The sequence below is a fragment of the Sminthopsis crassicaudata genome, chromosome 2 (genome assembly GCF_048593235.1).
Source record: "Sminthopsis crassicaudata isolate SCR6 chromosome 2, ASM4859323v1, whole genome shotgun sequence".
Lineage (NCBI taxonomy): Eukaryota > Metazoa > Chordata > Mammalia > Dasyuromorphia > Dasyuridae > Sminthopsis > Sminthopsis crassicaudata.
Genome location: NC_133618.1, coordinates 137,051,909 through 137,069,563, shown reverse-complemented (window position 1 = coordinate 137,069,563; position 17,655 = coordinate 137,051,909). Strand labels below are relative to the sequence as shown.

The window sequence follows — 17,655 nt, the reverse complement described above, 5'->3', positions numbered from 1 at the left end:
ACAGAAGTGGGTAAAGATGTTGTGCCTCAGTTTCCTTAATTGTCCTGCCTCAGTTTCCCTTAAATTGTTCTGTCTTAGTTCCTAATTGTTTTGCAACTCTTTCTCTCAGTGGACCCTGAAGTTTGGAGTACAGAGTCTTGTTTTTTATTTAACCTTCTATGGTTTGGGGCTAAAGAGCCACTAAGGGATAATTTCCAAATCAGTAAAGATGATTCCCTGATCAATTGGAAATGAGAATTTCCCATAGGAAGCAGGTAATTTTCCCAGAGCTGGGAGATTGAGGTGGGTAGGAATCATTTTTAGGAATTTCCCTAGGCCAGGTGGCCCACCCTCCACAAAGATTAGGGGAACACAGAGTCCTATGACTTCAGTATAACACACCTGATAAGTTCTCCTTATGCTTCAGCATCCCTACTCTTTAAATGAAGTCATTGTCATTATCATTATCATTATCACCATCAACAAAGGTTGAATGAGTGGGTTAGTCATACCTGGGAAATGGGTTAGATAAGGAAGCCACCAAAAATGTTGTTGGGTAGGGCAACACCCCTAAATAGAGAAAAACTTTATTAAATGAGGTGAAGGGCAACATTTTAAAATTATGATTTTTTTAAGAAATGCATGCATTTTTAAGTGCCAGAAAAGTTTGATCTCCATGATATGGGGTCCTTTGGGGTTTAAACAACAACATGGAGAAGAACAAGGGAGTGGGGAGAGGAGAGAGAGGAAGTGCCTTTAAATATTTCTCAGAGTATACAAATGCCTTGTTCTGCTTCTGATGCTGAAAAATACAAGAAAGGATTCTTGTCCTCAAGAAACTTATAATCTGGTGCATCTAGGTGCTGCAGTGAATAGAGCACCAGCCCTGATGTCAGGAGGACCTGAGTTCAAATTTGGTCTCAGACACTTAACATTTCCTGGCTGTGTGACCCTGGGCAAGTCACTTAACCCCAATTGCCTCAGCAAAAAAAGAAAAAAAAAGGAAAAGAAACATAAATCTAAAGGAGAAGGATAGATGTTGTGAGAAAAGTGCTTTTTAAACTACTATATAAATTTACCTCCAGATAGAGAACTGATGGAGTCAAACTATGTAAATGAAGTGATAGGAGTACAGTGGGTAGGGAGAGGGTCTCAAAACCACTTCAAGTCCTATCTTTGACACATACTGGAATTACAATCCTAGGCAAGTCAGTTATCTTCTCCATTTGTCTAACAGCATTGGGAGATCTTTTCTCATTAGGAATTCCCTGAGCTCTACCAGTTAAATCATAGCCCTGATCCCTAGTCCTTTACAATTGAGGAGCATGATAATGATTTTATATTTGAAAGTATATAAACAAGATTGCATGGCCTAATGGAAAGAATGCTCTTGGACTTGGGAATTGTGAGACTTGGCTAATTCTGCATTAGGTCCTTGCTAGTTATGTAACCAGGAACAAGAAAGTTGCTACAAATTTTCTGTATCTTTTTCCTTTGGCAACTTGAAATTTGGAAAGAGGGGGAAGGCTCAACAATGGCTTGTTAGATATGATATAGAGGAGATTATTATTTAAGAATGGGTTGTTCTCTGAACTGCTTCCAACTGTGAAAGGCCAAAATTCTTTGACTCTAATTCTAGGAAGGGAAATCCACCCATAGGGAAAAGTGTGGAGGAAAGATAAGCAGGTCTTATCACCACGTTGATTAGAACTGATGATAAGAGATCATATCAAGTTGGAGATGTGTGGAAGAAAAATGGTATGGGGTCAGATAGCAATAATTAAAAGGTACCCAGATAGTTGGATTTTTGACATGCCCTGAACATCCCGCCATACAAGATAAAGAGTAAGGGGAATCTCCATAGACTAGAAAATGACCAAACTATAGGTGAATGTGAAGGAATATCCCTGGAAGGGATGAATATGAATAATTTGGATAAACATAGGAAGACCCACATAGAGTAAATAAATATAAATAGGAAAACAACATATGTAATGACTACAGCAAGGACATAAGATCTGAACCTGAAAGCTCTATAATAATAATGATTAAGAGTCCTGGTCCTACAGAACAAGTGAGCATAGGTGGAGAGCTCTAGCCATAACATACTACAGTCACTGTCAAACTCTGCTGATGTATTAGTTGATTTTGTTAAAACTGTATTTTTGAAAAATTCTTTATCATAAGAAATGGGTCACTGGGGAGAAAGGAAAAAGGGAGATATTTAAAAATTAAAAGGATGCAAAAACAAAAGATATTAAAAAATTAAAAACAACAAAATCTCTTAGGGGTGCCCTCATAGCCATCAGAAAACCAATTGATGGTGGGTGTGATGAGGGGAGCCCTGAACATATATTATGTGTTCACAGAATTATCAGATCCCCAAATCTAATCATGAGATGATCCTCTTTGAAAAATGGGTGAGATACAGTTAGGACAAATAAAAAGTTACTCCATGGAGTAGGTAATACGTGAATAGAGGTGATAATAACAATAAATGAATTTGGTGAAAAAGTAAAACTTTTTTTTTTAGATGGAAAAGATGTTAGAGATGACTAAATCCAACTTCCTCAGATTAGAGAAGGAGAAACTTGGACCATTACTTTCCCAACCACGCTGGGAGTTAAGGCAGGGACAAAATCATAAATGGCTTCTAAGAGAATCTGGGATATGGCTCACAGAAGGACCCCTATGACCCATTGTTTGAGGCTGCCAAAGCACAGAATATTTGGATGACTGTTCATGGGATTGATCCAGCAAGATATCTTTCCTGTGTTCCTGTGAAATATCCAGATGGCTGGGATGGGGATAAACTGAGAATGTCTGGGGTTCTAGGAAATATGGTATATCACAAGAAAAGACCAATCCTGCTTCTTACCAGGTACTGCAGTGTCCCCACAAAGGAAGTGCAAAGACTGCCTTGGTCCAGCTCTTTAGCGTATCCTAGGTCAATGATCTTGTGTATTAACTGAAAAAAAAAAAAAAAAAAAAAAGAGTGAAAGAAAAAACCAGTCAAGATTTATGACAACTACAGACCATGTCCCTGTTCCAGCATAAACATTTTTGTGCTGGAATGAAGCGATATTTACAGTGAAGTCATCCAGATCGTAAATGTGAACTTCCCCCGTCTGATACAGCGAGCCCTGATGTCAGAACAATTAGCAAGAATGAGTGTACAGTACAATACACTGGGACAGAGGTGACTGACTCCTTTGGGAAGCTTGACCTTTGGCATCCTGGTTTCCCAAAATAAATGTCATCCAGGAGACCTTAGGAGGCTTGAAAGTTCTGTCACTGTAATCCTAAAATACCAGCAGAGGCGTCCCAGCATGGCCAAAGGCAGTATTTGCTCATGTTCTCACCTGAAAAAACCAGTTTCCTCCCATGGCTCCTCTTACTCACCTGTTTCTCAGGTAGGAGCTTCGGGGACAAGTTGAACCCCCCCCCAAAATGGCGTCAGCATCATGTGGCCAGATTGGGCTTTGTAGGGCAGGGACTTAGGGAAGGGACTCTTCTTATTCAAGATGAACTCAGAGCAGTTTTAAGTATGAACTAACTCTCTTGGCCCAAGAGTAGATTTTGTTAGGTCCCTCCTCACTCCCATATCCATTTCCCCTATCCCCACCCCAAAACTCTTTGAGCTCAAGATTAGCCTTTAGATCAAGGTTGCAGTAGCCAGGTGGAACCAGATTAAATTATATTTGGGAAAAGTTCAACAAATTACCTAAAATATACATCACTTTAATTTGTGGGTTTTCTAAGTCAACATGAAGCCCTCAGGGCAGCCTATTTTTATTAAAATATGACTGGCTGTTTTAGATGGATGAATGAATTTATTAAGCATCATGGGAGAATATGAATACAAAAGCAAAGATAATCCCTGCCCTAAAGGAGTTTATATTCTAATAGGGAGAGATCACATATAGGAGAGTGATGGCTGGGAGGCTACTTGGGTTTGGAAGGTTAAAGGGAAGATGAGAGGAGGTAGTGGGCCTAGAAGGAGCACAGGGGTACAGATGGACCCACCTTTTACAAATACAATGACAGGCTAATTTTTTAATGGATCAAAGACTTCCCTACAGCAGAGGGCTGGCAGAAGATGCTGAGGAGTGAGATGGACTCATCTTCCTGAGTTCAAATGGGGTCCCAGGCACTTCCCTAGCTGTGTGATCTTGGGCAAGTCACTTAGCCTTATTTACCTCAGTTTCCTCATCTGTAAATGAGCTGGAGAAGGAAATGGCAAACTTCTCCAGTGTCTCTGCCCAAATAAGGTTACAACGAGTCAAACAGGACTGAACAGCAATGGAAAATAACAAAAATAATAAATTATGTGGCAGGCCTGTGCTTATTATTATTATTATCATCTCAGTTCATCTTTAAACCATTCCTGGGACTTTGATGCTATCATTATCATATGAAAAAACTGAAGCAACAGAATCAAATGACTTGCTCAGTCACATAATTAGTATATATCTTTTTTTCTCCCCTGAAGAGACTGGGATTAAGTGACTTGCCCAGGGTCACAGAGCTAGGAAGTGTTAAGTGTCTGATGCCAGATTTGAACTCAGGTCCTCCTGACTTCAAGGCTGGTACTCTATCTACTACATCAACTAGCCATCCTAATTAGAATGCATCTTGAGCCATATTAGAACTCAGGTCTTCGTGACAATAGAACCAGCCCTTTATTCACTACTTACTTCACTGTCCCATTTATATTGTATTTTTTGCTCTCTACTCTGGCTTCTGAAGTTTATCTAACACTGAAGTCTGGCAAAGTACTTAACGAATATTATCTCATTTGAGCTTTATAAACAACCCTGGAAGGCATGATCTATTATTATTCCCATTTTATGGATGAAAAAACTGAGATTTAAATGACTTGCCCAAGGTCACGTAGCCAGTAAGTATCTGAGGCTATATTTGAACTCAGATCTTCCTGACTCTAAGTCCAATGCTCTATCTACTACCTCCTAGCTATCAAAAGACCAAATCCCTGCCAGCAGTGGACTTCACTCACCATCCCTTTAAATTCCAAACATTAAACCAATATATCCTTCTGGCCACCATGCGCAGGGAGGACCGCCATTTTGCAGCCTTTGAGGCTGCTACAAACAGCAGAATAACTACCAGGAAGGCAGGATCCTGGATCTGACCCAGCGACACAAGTTTCTTATGTTCCCTTGAAACACTCAGATAGCTGCATGGGTGGGGAGACACTTCCTCCAAATATCCCCAGCCACCCAGATCTCTCTTGGGCCCAAACATACAGCCGTTCTCATGCCTAAAAGTCTCACTGTTGGCAACAGGATCCAGAACTGGCTTTCAATTGGTTTCCAGTACAGCAACCAGTGTGGGGACTCTCAACATCAATTGGGAATAGAGGTCTGATTCCAAGAACTGTAAGGCCCTTGAGGATAAGAGGTAAATAATATTTTCCTTATCAGACTTGTGCAACTTGGTCTCTTCACAATGCCACCTATTCAAATGCACTATAATCTGCAGAAGTTTCATACTGAGCTATTAAAAAGGAGTCCCAGAGAAAATCAAAGCTTCATACAAGGAAATTAAAATATAAATAAAGAGGAAGAAAAACATTTCCTCTCCCCACTAAGAATGGGTTCCCTGCGATGGAGTCCACATACAACACCGTCAGTCAGAAGACTTTAGTTTCCACTCACCCTTTTTTCTCCTTGTTGCAGAACGATGTTTTCTGGCTTCAGGTCCCGATGGATAATTCGGTTTTCATGAAGATATCTAAGTGCTGAGGCTGTGATTTGGAAAGGAAGCACTTGTTTAGAGAATATATAAAGGTCAGAAATTCTTGTCATTAATTTTAAAAAGTTGTTTTGTTTTTATTTTTTTTTAAATTACACAGAACAAAAGTGAGACTATGTCACTCCTCTACCTTCTGTGTTTTTCTTCTTTAACACTTCATGCAATTTCAAAAAGCTCTAGGTTGAGCTATGAAATAATGGGAAAAATCCTAAAATGTGAGCTATTCTCTGAACATACTTTTGATGGTATTAGGATTAGGAATTCCTGGGGAGGAAGCCCTTTCCAAAGATGCCAGTCAATGACTTCTGCAATTTATAATTTGGAGAGCAGCATAGCCCTGAGAAATTAAGTGAATTCCCACACAACCAGTACGTGAGAGAAGCAGGATCTGAATCCAAGACCTTCCTCACTCTAAGACTGGGCATCTCTCTAGTAAGCTGCTGTCACTCTCCAGATAATGCTTCCATTTTTACAATTGCTTTCCCCACCATAATGCCATGAGGTAAATGCAGTCTCATTAGCCCATTTTACAGATGAAGGTACCAACATACGTCATTCAATTTTCTAACAATGTAAAGGGCTAGAGAAAGAGATTCTCCTATGGTAGAAGTGTTGAAGGCAAAGCTGAATGACCACAAAATAGGAGATGGAACAAGAAAGGCATTTGACAAAGGAATGTATTAAGTTGAGGAGGATACTATGAGGCATAATTATGTTCAGGACACAGTGAGTGATGACAAAAGCCTGTACATCAAAGAGGAAGATGTTTTGTAAGTCTTAAAACACTATGTCATTATCATTGCCAGAAGTTTAATCAATCAGTCCATAGGCATTTGTTAAGCACCTATTATGTGCTGGGTACGGTATTGTGGTGAGTGAAAACTTTTGAGAAACAAAGTTTCTGGGTAAGTTATAATTGATTTTTGCTAATTATTGCTAATCAATAAAATGGGCTCAGTTGTTCCTCTTGGTGATCAGAGACCTAATGTGAAGTATCTTGAATACTTATGGAGCCTTTGGAAAAAGGGGTGAATCTGAGGGTAGAAATCATCTTCGATTGGTTAACAAATAATGAGAAGATGAATATTGTAAGGAGATGTGGGCTTATTCTAATGAGAGAAAACATGACTCCAATCACAGTACTGGACAAAGAGTTTTATCTTCCCAGATCACTCTAGACTAGGGTTAGCTAAACAAAAAGGGGACTCCTCTTCCACCCAGACTTGTCTGGCTAAAACAGAATGGGCCAGAATTCACCAGTTTTTTACCTTTTGATCAGACTTAATTTTTTTCTAGTTGGATAAGTTTCTGAAGAATCTACAGGGGTTGATTTCTGAATGAGGAAACAGAAAGGGGAAAGACCTTATTTCTAATTGGTTGTTAATATAAGAGAGGAAAAATAATTTCTCTCAATATTACGAGCTGGGGAAACAAAGAAAGGCAAAGGATAGAGGTCCCTGCTCTCAGGAACTCAGTCTAATGAGGAAGATGATGGCAAACAACTATATGCAAACAAGTATCTACAAGATAAATTGAAGATAATCAATAGAGGAAAAGCACTAGAATTAAAAGGAATTGGAAAAGCTTCTTGTAGAGTTGGGATTTTATCTGAGATTTGAAGAAAATCTGGAGGGAGAGATGAGGAGGAAGACCATTGAAAATGCCCAAAGTTAGGGTGTCTGGTTGGAGGAACAGCCGGGAGATCAGTGTTATTGGGCAATAAAATGTGTGTGTGAGAGTAAGGTAGAAAAAATATGAGGAAGGTAGGAAGAGACATTTTATATAGGCCATTTAGTAGTTCAGAAAATGAAAATTAAAGGGTCAAGTTAAAATGCAATTGAGAAATGCTTAATAAAATAAAAATATGATACAACATAGATAATGTTAATTTGGGGTTTTCTAAATCAGTATGGGGCCCATATAAGGCACCTATTTCTTTTTTAAAAATTTTATAGTATTTTATTTTTCCACATACATGCAAAGGTAGTTTTCAACAAAACCTTGCAAAACCTTGTATTCCAAATTCTTCTCTCTCCTTCCTTTTTTCCTCTTCCCAAATATTTCCATATTCAGCATGTTGCACAAGAAAAATAGAACAAAAGGGACATAGAACACTAATTTCAATAGTCTTATTTTATAAAGAAACTGAGGCACAAGGAGAAGAGAATAAGCATTTATTTTGTACTTACAATATGCCAGATACTGACTTTTTTTTCAAATATTATTTCATATCAAAGGTATAGGACAGAGGTTGGCCTAGAACCTGGGATTTTTGACTTCTTGTCCAATGTTATTTCCACTCTACTATTTCTTTTAGTAGAGTTCATGAAATTACCATTAAAGATAATAATACCTTGTATTTGCCTAAAAGTCATAATTTTCAAGAACTACATAATCTCATCTGATTCACACAGTGACCTTCCAGATAGGTTGGACAGATGCTTGTTGAACAGAAGTATGACTGAGTAACTTATCTAAGATTGCATAAAAGAACTAGGGACCAGAACCTAAGTTTCCTGATTTCTGGTGTTAAAAATAACTGATATTTATAGCACTTTAAAGTTTCCTAGGCACTGGGAAGCCTCCTATAAGTTCAGAGAAGAGGGAACAGCTACTACATCAAACTATTCATCCCTGACTCATCCAAGCCCAGAAGAGTAATATGAGCTAATTTTGATGAAAGATGAATTACCGCAGCAGCCATTCTCAGGAAGCTGAGACAAAGCTCTTAGAGTAAGGAAGGACCCTGGTCATATACCCTTGAGATCTCAGAACTGGGTCTTTTTTCAAGCACAAGGAAATATATTTAGAATGATCAAGAAGTATTTCTATAGACTTCTTTACAGGACTTCCTCTGGCTATTTCAGGAAGGTTTTCCATGAAATCCTTGGTCAGTTCCTCATTAAGGCGTCAGAAAAGTGGCCCTTCTAGATTATAGGTGGGGTCTTCAAGGCCATTCATATTCATGTATTAGCATCAAAATGGGGTAGGGTGATGTCTTCTTTGGGGGGGCCTAGCCAGTGTTTTTTAAGAATATGGAAACTTTCAATGACCAAATTCCCTTTAAAAACATAGATCAGCAACTATTAAACAATTTAATTTCACAGAATTACCTAAATTTGCAGAATTTACCTACAAGTAAAGTCACAAAGGCTAAGTCAAAAGGGGGACTTCAATCCTGATTTTCCAGATTTAAAGATAGCTCCTAGACCACAAAGTTTCTTTCTTTCTTTCTTTCTTTCTTTTTAATCTAAAGAAATGTCTATTTTTGAAAAATCTGGATTATGGACTAATTTATAGATAGAAATAGAATTCTGTTTACATTGCTTATTGCTAGGTTAAAAAGTATAGTTTCTACTTAGGCAGTCTAAGAGTTTTCTTAAAAAAAATTCTTTTAATTGCACATCTTTAACCTATATCAGATTACTTGTTCTCTTAGGAGAAGAGGAAAAAAGGGAGAGAGGGATAAAAAACATAGAACAAAAAGTTTTGCAAAGGTGAATGTTATAAATTATCATCTTTGCTTGTATTCAGAAAAATAAAGTATTATTTAAGATAAAAAAATTATTTCAGAGTTGCACATGTTTAACATATATTGAATTACTTGCCATCTAGGGGAGGAGAGAGGGGGAAGGGAGGGAGAAAAAATTTGGAACATGAGGTTTTGAGAGGGTAAATGTTGAAAACTATGCATATGTTTTGGAAATAAAAAGCTTTAATTTTTAAAAAATCCTTCTTTCATCATAGAATAGGAAAAAGAGCTCTGGGCCTGGCGTCAGGAAGAAGGTCAAAATGGACCACAGGCACTTATAATCCTGTGAGCTTGAGCTGGTCACAATCTCTATCAGCCTCAATTTCCTCATTTGTAAAATGAAAAAAATAATAGCACCTACTCTTGTTGTGAGGATCAAATGAGACAATATTCTTAAAGTGCTCTGTAGTTGTTGTGTGCCACTTTTCATGATCACATTTGGGATTTTTTTTGGCAAAGATATCAGAGTGAGTGGTTGGCCATTTCTTTCTCCAGTTCACTTACAGATGAGGAAACCGAGGCAAAGAGAGTAAGATGACTTGTCTATGGTTACAGAGCTAGTGAATGTCTGAGGTCACAATGGAACTCAGGGAGATGAGTGTTTTATTGACTGTAAATTTTCTTTACTATTACTAATCCCAGAGGAAGGGTTCTCAGAATCTGTCTAGTCAGAATCTGGGAATACCAATTCTCTCATTTTTATAGTCGACAAAAATGTGTTTTGTTGAGAGTGACTATTATGAGATATTTGGGGAAAGATGGGGAGAAATGATTATGAAGACTTCTGAGAAACAAGGGACAATGCGTATAAGGAAGACCAGCAGAACATTATAAACTGCGTTTGGCAATGGGAAGGGTCTGTTATTTCTTTTTTTTTTTTTTAAAGCGTTTTATTTTCAAAATATATGCAAAGATAGTTTATAACTATCCTTTTACTCAGCAGCAGTTCACCTAAGTCTTTCCAGGATTTTCTAAAATCTGCCTGCTCATCGTTTCTCATAGAACAATAATATTCCATTATATTCATAGGCCTTGACTTATTCTGTCATTCCCCAATTGATAGGCCTCTCCTATTCTTTACTACCACAAAAAGAGCCATAACAAACATTTTTGCACATGTGGGTCCTTTTCCCTCCTTTATGATCTCTTTGGGATACAGACCCAGTAGAGACACTGCTGGATCAAAAGGTATGCACAGTTTGATAGTCCTTTGGTCATAATTACATTTTGCTCTCCAGAATGGGTGGAGCAGTTCACAACTCCACCCACAATATATCAGTGTCCCAGTTTTCCCACATCCCCTCCAACATTTATCATTAGCTTTTCCAATCATTTTAGCCAATCTGAGAGGTGTGTAGCAGTACCTGAGAGTTGCTTTAATTTGCATTTCTCTAATCAATAGTGATTTAAAGCATTTTTTCATATGATTAGAAATGGTTTTAATTTCTTCATCTGAAAAATTATTTGTTCTTATATCCTTAGAGGGTCTGTTATTTCCGTGCTGTAGTAGGTGTGGCTGGAATCTTGGGTGTGGCAAGTGATGTTATCAGTGTCTGACAAGAGCTCTTCCTCTGACTTCTCAGCAGTAAGCATCTCTCAGCTCACCTCAGGAAGTCCCTGTGGAAATACCACAAAACCACTTCTCTGCCACCCTCACTGCACTAAATGACTCTTTCACTAGCCTGGTTTTCCTAAGTACCAGCTTGAAGTCCAGGACTTTCAGATCTTGGCTGCTCCCTGGCAATTTTGGAGCAGCTGGATCTAGGGTGGCATTTTCTCTCCCAGATGACCATCAGGTTGATTTGGGGTGTGCTAGATCCATCCATCTCCCCTTTCTCTCCCCCTTCCTTCCCCCTCTCCCTCTTTCTCACTTTCAGACAAACAGGAAATCTCCTGATTGAGTGACTGCTTTTTAAATGATCTCTTCACATCACTACTACTATGACTACATGATTGCTGGGGGCTGACTAGAAAACTCTTCCTCTCCTTGCTTACCTCCTCCCTCTCCCCACTAAAGCAAAACAAGCAACTGTAATTAGTAATATTCCCATTCCCTCAAAAATCAGAATAATTCTCCCTGACATCTGGCCCCCTTTCTTTTGGCATATTTTAACTATTTGCTGCCTTGATGCTAGATTGGCACTGCTGGTCAGGCTGGCACAAGTCCAGTTCAATTAAAAACAACATAAAGTGCTTAATAAGGCAAGATACTGGCAGAGAGCTGGCACAAGAGACAGGAATATCTGGGTCCAAGTCTTATCTCTGACACATCCTAAGGTGCCCCCTGAACTCTCTGAGACTCTAAATTGTAGTAAAGCTGCTCTTATTGGTATGATACATTAAGGGCATTAACTATGGATTCCATTCAAATCCTACCTCTGAGACCTTGGAGAAAGTCATTTAACCTCAAGTGGGGCTTTGTTTTCTCATCTTCAAAATAAATGGCTTTGGAGGTACCTTCCAGCTGTAGAGTTATGTTAAAAGCAGGAAATACACACAGACTAAAGCAATATAAATTTCAAAATGACTAAAAAAAAAAAAATTGAATTCTGAGTAACTGAAAATCCAGTAATGGTTAGGAAGAACAGATGATGAAATATAATGAGAGTGGGACACTGATGCATTGTTGGTGGAGTTGTGAAAGAATCCGGCCATTCTGGAGAGCAATCTGGAACTATGCCCAAAAAGTTATCAAACTGTGCATACCCTTTGATTCAGAAGTGCTACTACTGGCCTTATATCCCAAAGAAATACTAAAGAAGGGAAAGGGACCTGCATGTGCCAAAATGTTTGTGGCAGCCCTTTTCATAGTGGCTAGAAACTGGAAAATGAACGGATGCCCATCAATTGGAGAATGGTTGGGTAAATTATGGTATATGAATGTTATGGAATGCTATTGTTCTGTAAGAAATGACCAGCAGGATGAATTCAGAAAGGCCTGGAGAGACTTACATCAACTGATGCTGAGTGAAATGAGCAGAACTAGATCATTTTACACTTCAACAATGATACTATATGAGGATGTATTCTGATGGAAGTGGATGTCTTCAACATAGAGAAGAGCTAATCCAATTCCATTTGATCAATGATGGACAGAATCAGCTACATCCAGAAAAGGAACACTGGGAAATGAGTGTAAACTGTTAGCAATTTTTGTTTTTCTCCCCAGGTTATTTTTACCTTCTGAATCTAATTCTTCCTTTGCAACAACAACAACAACAACAACAACAAAATCCGGTTCTGCACATATATATTGTACCTAGGATATACTATAAGATATTTAATATGTATGGGAATGCCTGCCAGCTAGGGGAGGGGGGAGAGGGAAGGAGGGGAAAAATTCGGAACAGAAGGAAGTACAAGGGATAATGTTGTAAAAAATTACCTATGCATATGAACTGTCAAAAATGTTATAATTATAAAATTAACTTTAAAAAATGAGATTTGGAATAGAACCAGAAGATCTCTGTACACTTCAATGTTGTATGAGGATGTATTCTGATGGAAGTGGAAATCTTCAACATAAAGAAGATCCAACTCCCTTCCAACTGATCAATGATGGACAGAAATAACTACACCCAGAGAAGGAACACTGGGAAGCGAATGTAAATTGTTAGCACTACTGTCTATGTACCCAGGTTACTTATACCTTCGGAATCTAATACTTAATGTGCAACAAGAAAATGGTATTTGCACACATATATTGTATCTGGGTTATATTGTAACATATGTAAAATATATGGGATTGCCTGTCATCGGGGGGAGGGAGTCAAGGGAGGGGGGGAATAATTTGGAAAAATGAATACAAGGGATAATATTATTTTAAAAATTACTCATGCATATATACTGTGGAAAAAAAATTCTAAATAAATAATAAATAAATAAATAAATAAATAAATAAATAAATAAATAAATAGATATGAGATTTGGATTTGGGAGTTGGAAAAAAAAGAAATATAATGAGAGCTAGCTTTTTTTTTTTTTTTTTTTTTTTTTTTTTTTTTTTTTTTTTTTTTTGCTGAGGCATTTGGGACAAAGTGACTTTCCCAGGGTCACACAGCCAGGAAGTGTTAAGTGTCTGAGGATAGATTTGAACTCAGGACCTCCTGACTTCAGAGCTGATGCTCTATCCACTATATCCCTTAGCTGCCCCTTAGCTAGCATTTTTATAGCACTTGGTAGTTGGCAAAGTGTTTTACACATATAGTCTCATTTTGTCCCTCTCCTGTCTTAGCAGGACCTATGAGGATAGATCCTCATATGGGATCAGACCATGCCACAAAATTGTTTTTGCTTAGCTGCTTTTCTTTGTTAAGAGGAAGAGTATAATTGGGATGAGGGTGGGAGTCACATTCAATGCCTGTCTTGGAATAATTTTTTACTGATTCCTTTATTTACCATATTCAGTTAGTCATGAAGTCCTGTTAATTTTTTTTCACAGAATTAGAGAATTGAAAAGATCCCTGATGCCCATTTAGCCACTGGACAGGGACCCTTCGAACTCTGCTTGAAGACCTTCAAGGAGAGAAGTGGCCTATGCTACTTCTGAAGACTTTAAATTATGTTTTTTAAAAATTGTAACAAATTATAATTGATTAGAGAAATGCAAATTAAAACAACTCTGAGGTACCACTTCACACCTCTCAGATTGGCTAAGATGACAGGAACAAATAATGATGAATGTTGGAAAGGATGTGGGAAAACTGGGACACTAATACATTGTTGGTGGACTTGTGAATTGATCTAACCATTGTGGAAAGTGATTTGAAACTATGCTCAAAGGGCTATCAAACTGTGCGTATCCTTTAATCCAGCAGTGTCTCTACTGGGCCTATATCCCAAAGAGGTCATAAAAAAAGAAAAAGGACCCACATGTACAATAATGTCTATAGCAGCCCTTTTTTGAAGTGGCAAGGAACTAGAAACTGAGCAGATGCCCATCAATTGGACAATGGCTGAATAAATTGTGGTATATGAATATTATGGAATATTATTGTTCTGTAAGAAATGACCAACAGGATGATTTCAGAAAGGCCTGGAGAGACTTACATGAGCTGATGCTGAGTGAAATGAGCAGGACCAGGAGACCATTATACACTTCAACAATAATACTATACGATGATCAACTCTGATGGATGTGGCCCTCTCCAACAATGATTCAGGCCAATTCTAATAGATATGATGGAGAGAGCTATCTGCATCCAAAGAGAGGGCTGTGGGGACTGAGTATAGATCACTATATAGTAGGCTTGAGGAAAGAACGCATGGAGCTGACCAACCTGTCCCCAAATATCTGAACTTTTCTCTACTTTAAGAAAATTTTCCTTTCCCATACATGCTGGAAGAAGCCTAAGTATAGGGAATGATTTCTCCAAAGTTCCATGCCAAAGATTTCTGAAAAATACTTGTCATCCTTATATCAGCCACTACATCTAAAGAAAGTTTTGAGGTTTTGTCTCCCCAAGATGGTGCTTGTGGACCAAAAAAAATTGCCCCTGCTTTCAAACAGCAGCATCTAACTGTGGTGGGCTCAAGTGACTTGCTGACACTGGGATAGAACACCTCTTATAGTTAAGAAGTTTTCTTGAAACACTTCCAAAGAATCATGATGAAAAATACTATCCACTTCCAGAGAGAAAACTGATAAACTCTGAATGCAGGTCAAAGCATATTTTTTCATTGCCTTTTTTTTTTTTTTTTTGGTCTTTTATTCTCTCAAAGGGCTAATATACATGATTTTACATGTATAATTGATATCATATTGCTTGACTTTTCAGTGGGGAATGAGGAGTGACAGGGAGGGAAAGAATTTAGAACTCAAAAAATTTTAAAAATGTACACCAAAGGTAAATTAATTTTTAGAAATATCCATGAAAAAAATTGACCATCTTAGCTATTAAATATACTCCTTTTTTTGAATTCCTATTATTAATGATCATTTAATTACCTGTCACTGATATATTCTTTTAGTTTTATGTGCTTTAATATAATCTCCTTGTAGACTGAAGCCCAAGTTTTATACTATACAGCACAGGAACACATATGTAGCTGGTATTCAGTAAGTGTTTGATTAAAAAAGCAAAATGTTAGAATTTGAAGGTGGAAACCAAGAAAAAAAGGAAAGCCTAAAGCAAATAGCTTATGAAATGCTGATTCTAAAGTTCAAGACCTGAGATCAACTCCATCCTCAGACACTTATCTTCTGTCTGAGCACTTATTTTCCACCTTAGTTTCCTCATTAGCAAAATGGAGATAGTAATAGCCCCAACTCCCTATCATTGTTGTTATGTTCAAATGAAATATTTGTAAAATGCTTAGTGCAATGCTTGACAGAAAACAGACATTTATAAATGCTTATTCCCTTCCCTAAATCTAGAATAGAGTAGCTAAGAGGCAGAGTGTTGAGGGCTAGAAGATTAGGAGTCAGGAAGATGTGAATTCAAATATGGCCTCAAACAATTACTAGCTGTGCGACTCTTGACAAGTCACTTGATCTTTTCATTAAATAAGCGAGAAGGAAATGGCAAATAATTCCAATATCTCTGCCAAGAAAACCTTAAATGTGATCATGAAAAATTGGACATGATTGAAAAGATTCAATAACAATAACAAAAAAATCTGGCACAACGTATTCTTCAAATTATAAAAACATAAGGACAGCAATGTTTTGACAAATGAGAATTGCATAGAATTCTATTTGTTCTTAATTAATTCAACTTGATGTAAGCCAACATCAAATAAGAGAATGTACTAGCTAATCACTAGTTACAAAGATAAAAATAATCCTCGTTCTCAGAGCTTACATTTTATGGGGGAGGAAAGAATACTTCCTGAACATATGTAAACACACTACAGTGTAGGGAATGAAGGGAATGTGTGTTCCCAGAATATTGGAGGAGGCAGAGAAAATTTTCAGGCTATATGTAGAAAAGGCAGAACTTGATCTGTACCTCAAAGGAAGATAAATATTTCTGAGATGTGGGGAGGAGGACGAAGTTCATTTCAGATTTGGGGATTGCTCAGGCTAATGCAGAGAAGCTGGACACATTTTGTTGACTTCATCTTAATTCTCTGCAATCCATTCTGAACTGATAGGAACAAGCCCTAAGATAATGTGAAGATAGGCAATTAGGAATATACAGAGCATGGAAAATGTCTGTACTAATTCTGTAATCATTAAACCATTTAGGAAAAGATATTGCTCAGCATTTCATCAAGTATAAAAAGTGCAGATGAGTTTTTTTGAAGAGGATGCTGACCAGCTTTTCCCCCCCTTATTGTCAGAGGACTGAATAAAAGGAATATTCTTACATGAATCTAGAAGATATTTGGAGTAGAAATAAGGAAGAATTTCTTTATCATAAGAAGAACCAAGGACAGAGGAAGTCAGAGAATCACTATTCTTAAAAATCTGAAGGAAGAGAGCAAAACAATAGTCAGTTCTGATCCACTGGATCCCAATCTCAAATTTTGACATATGTGAAGGATGACAGACCTCCAAAGAGTCTTCAAAAAAAGGCTGGATTCTCCCCAATGATGGCAAGTCCACAAAGATCAGAGAAAAAGGGAAAGGACCCTGCTGTACAGAACATATTTTTAGCAGCATAAAATATGTTTATGGTGGGAAAGAAGTGGAAGATTAAGGGACTGGTTGAATAAATTATGGCATATAAATGGAATGAAGTAAGAAATGATGAAAAGGAATGTCTCAGAGAAACCTCAGAAGACTTGTAGGAATTGATAGATATAGAGTGAAGTGAGCAGGTCCAGAACAATCTATAGAAACAACATTGTAAAAACAAGCACTTTTGAAGGACTTCTTAATTCTAATCAAAGCAATGACCAATCACAATTCCAGAGGACTGATGATGAAGCATTTACCTACCTTTTGACAGAGAACTATTGGACTCAGGGTGAAGACCTAGAGATATTTTTTGAATGTGCGCAATATGCTTGATAATAGGGAAGTAGGTGGGACAGTGAATAGAGCTCTAGGCTAGGAAGACCTGAGTTCAAATGTGACCTCAAACACTTACTAGTTGTGTGATCTGAGCATGTCACTTAACCTGTGCAGTTCAATATCTTCATTTACAATATCCTTCATTGAGGATAATACTACTTCTCAGGGTGGCTGTGAGGATAAATGAAATATCCTAAGTGTATTTGTTATGAGGATTTAATTTTTTTATCTTTTTCAATTGGTGAAGGGGAGGGGTGAGAGAAGAAGTAGGTAGGTCTTTGTTAAATGAAAAAAAAAATCATTAAATTTTTTTTAAAAAGAAAGAAATTACCACCAAATAAAGATAGTGACTAGGGTAAGCTAAACAAAATTAAAATTACCTTATTGGATAGCAAAACAAGTTACTAAA

General features: G+C 37.6%; 1 protein-coding gene across 2 annotated transcripts in view; it reads right to left on the bottom strand.

The window, feature by feature from the left end:
- IKBKB (inhibitor of nuclear factor kappa B kinase subunit beta) overlaps positions 1-17,655 on the bottom strand; it is a 70,916-nt gene that overhangs the window by 34,985 nt on the left and 18,276 nt on the right. For both annotated transcript variants that reach the window (XM_074287359.1, XM_074287360.1), the window contains exons 6-7: positions 5,658-5,746; positions 2,858-2,947 (exon numbers count right to left, since the gene is read on the bottom strand). In XM_074287359.1, the coding sequence (XP_074143460.1) occupies positions 2,858-2,947; positions 5,658-5,746 (179 nt within the window). The remainder of the gene's footprint in view (positions 1-2,857; positions 2,948-5,657; positions 5,747-17,655) is intronic.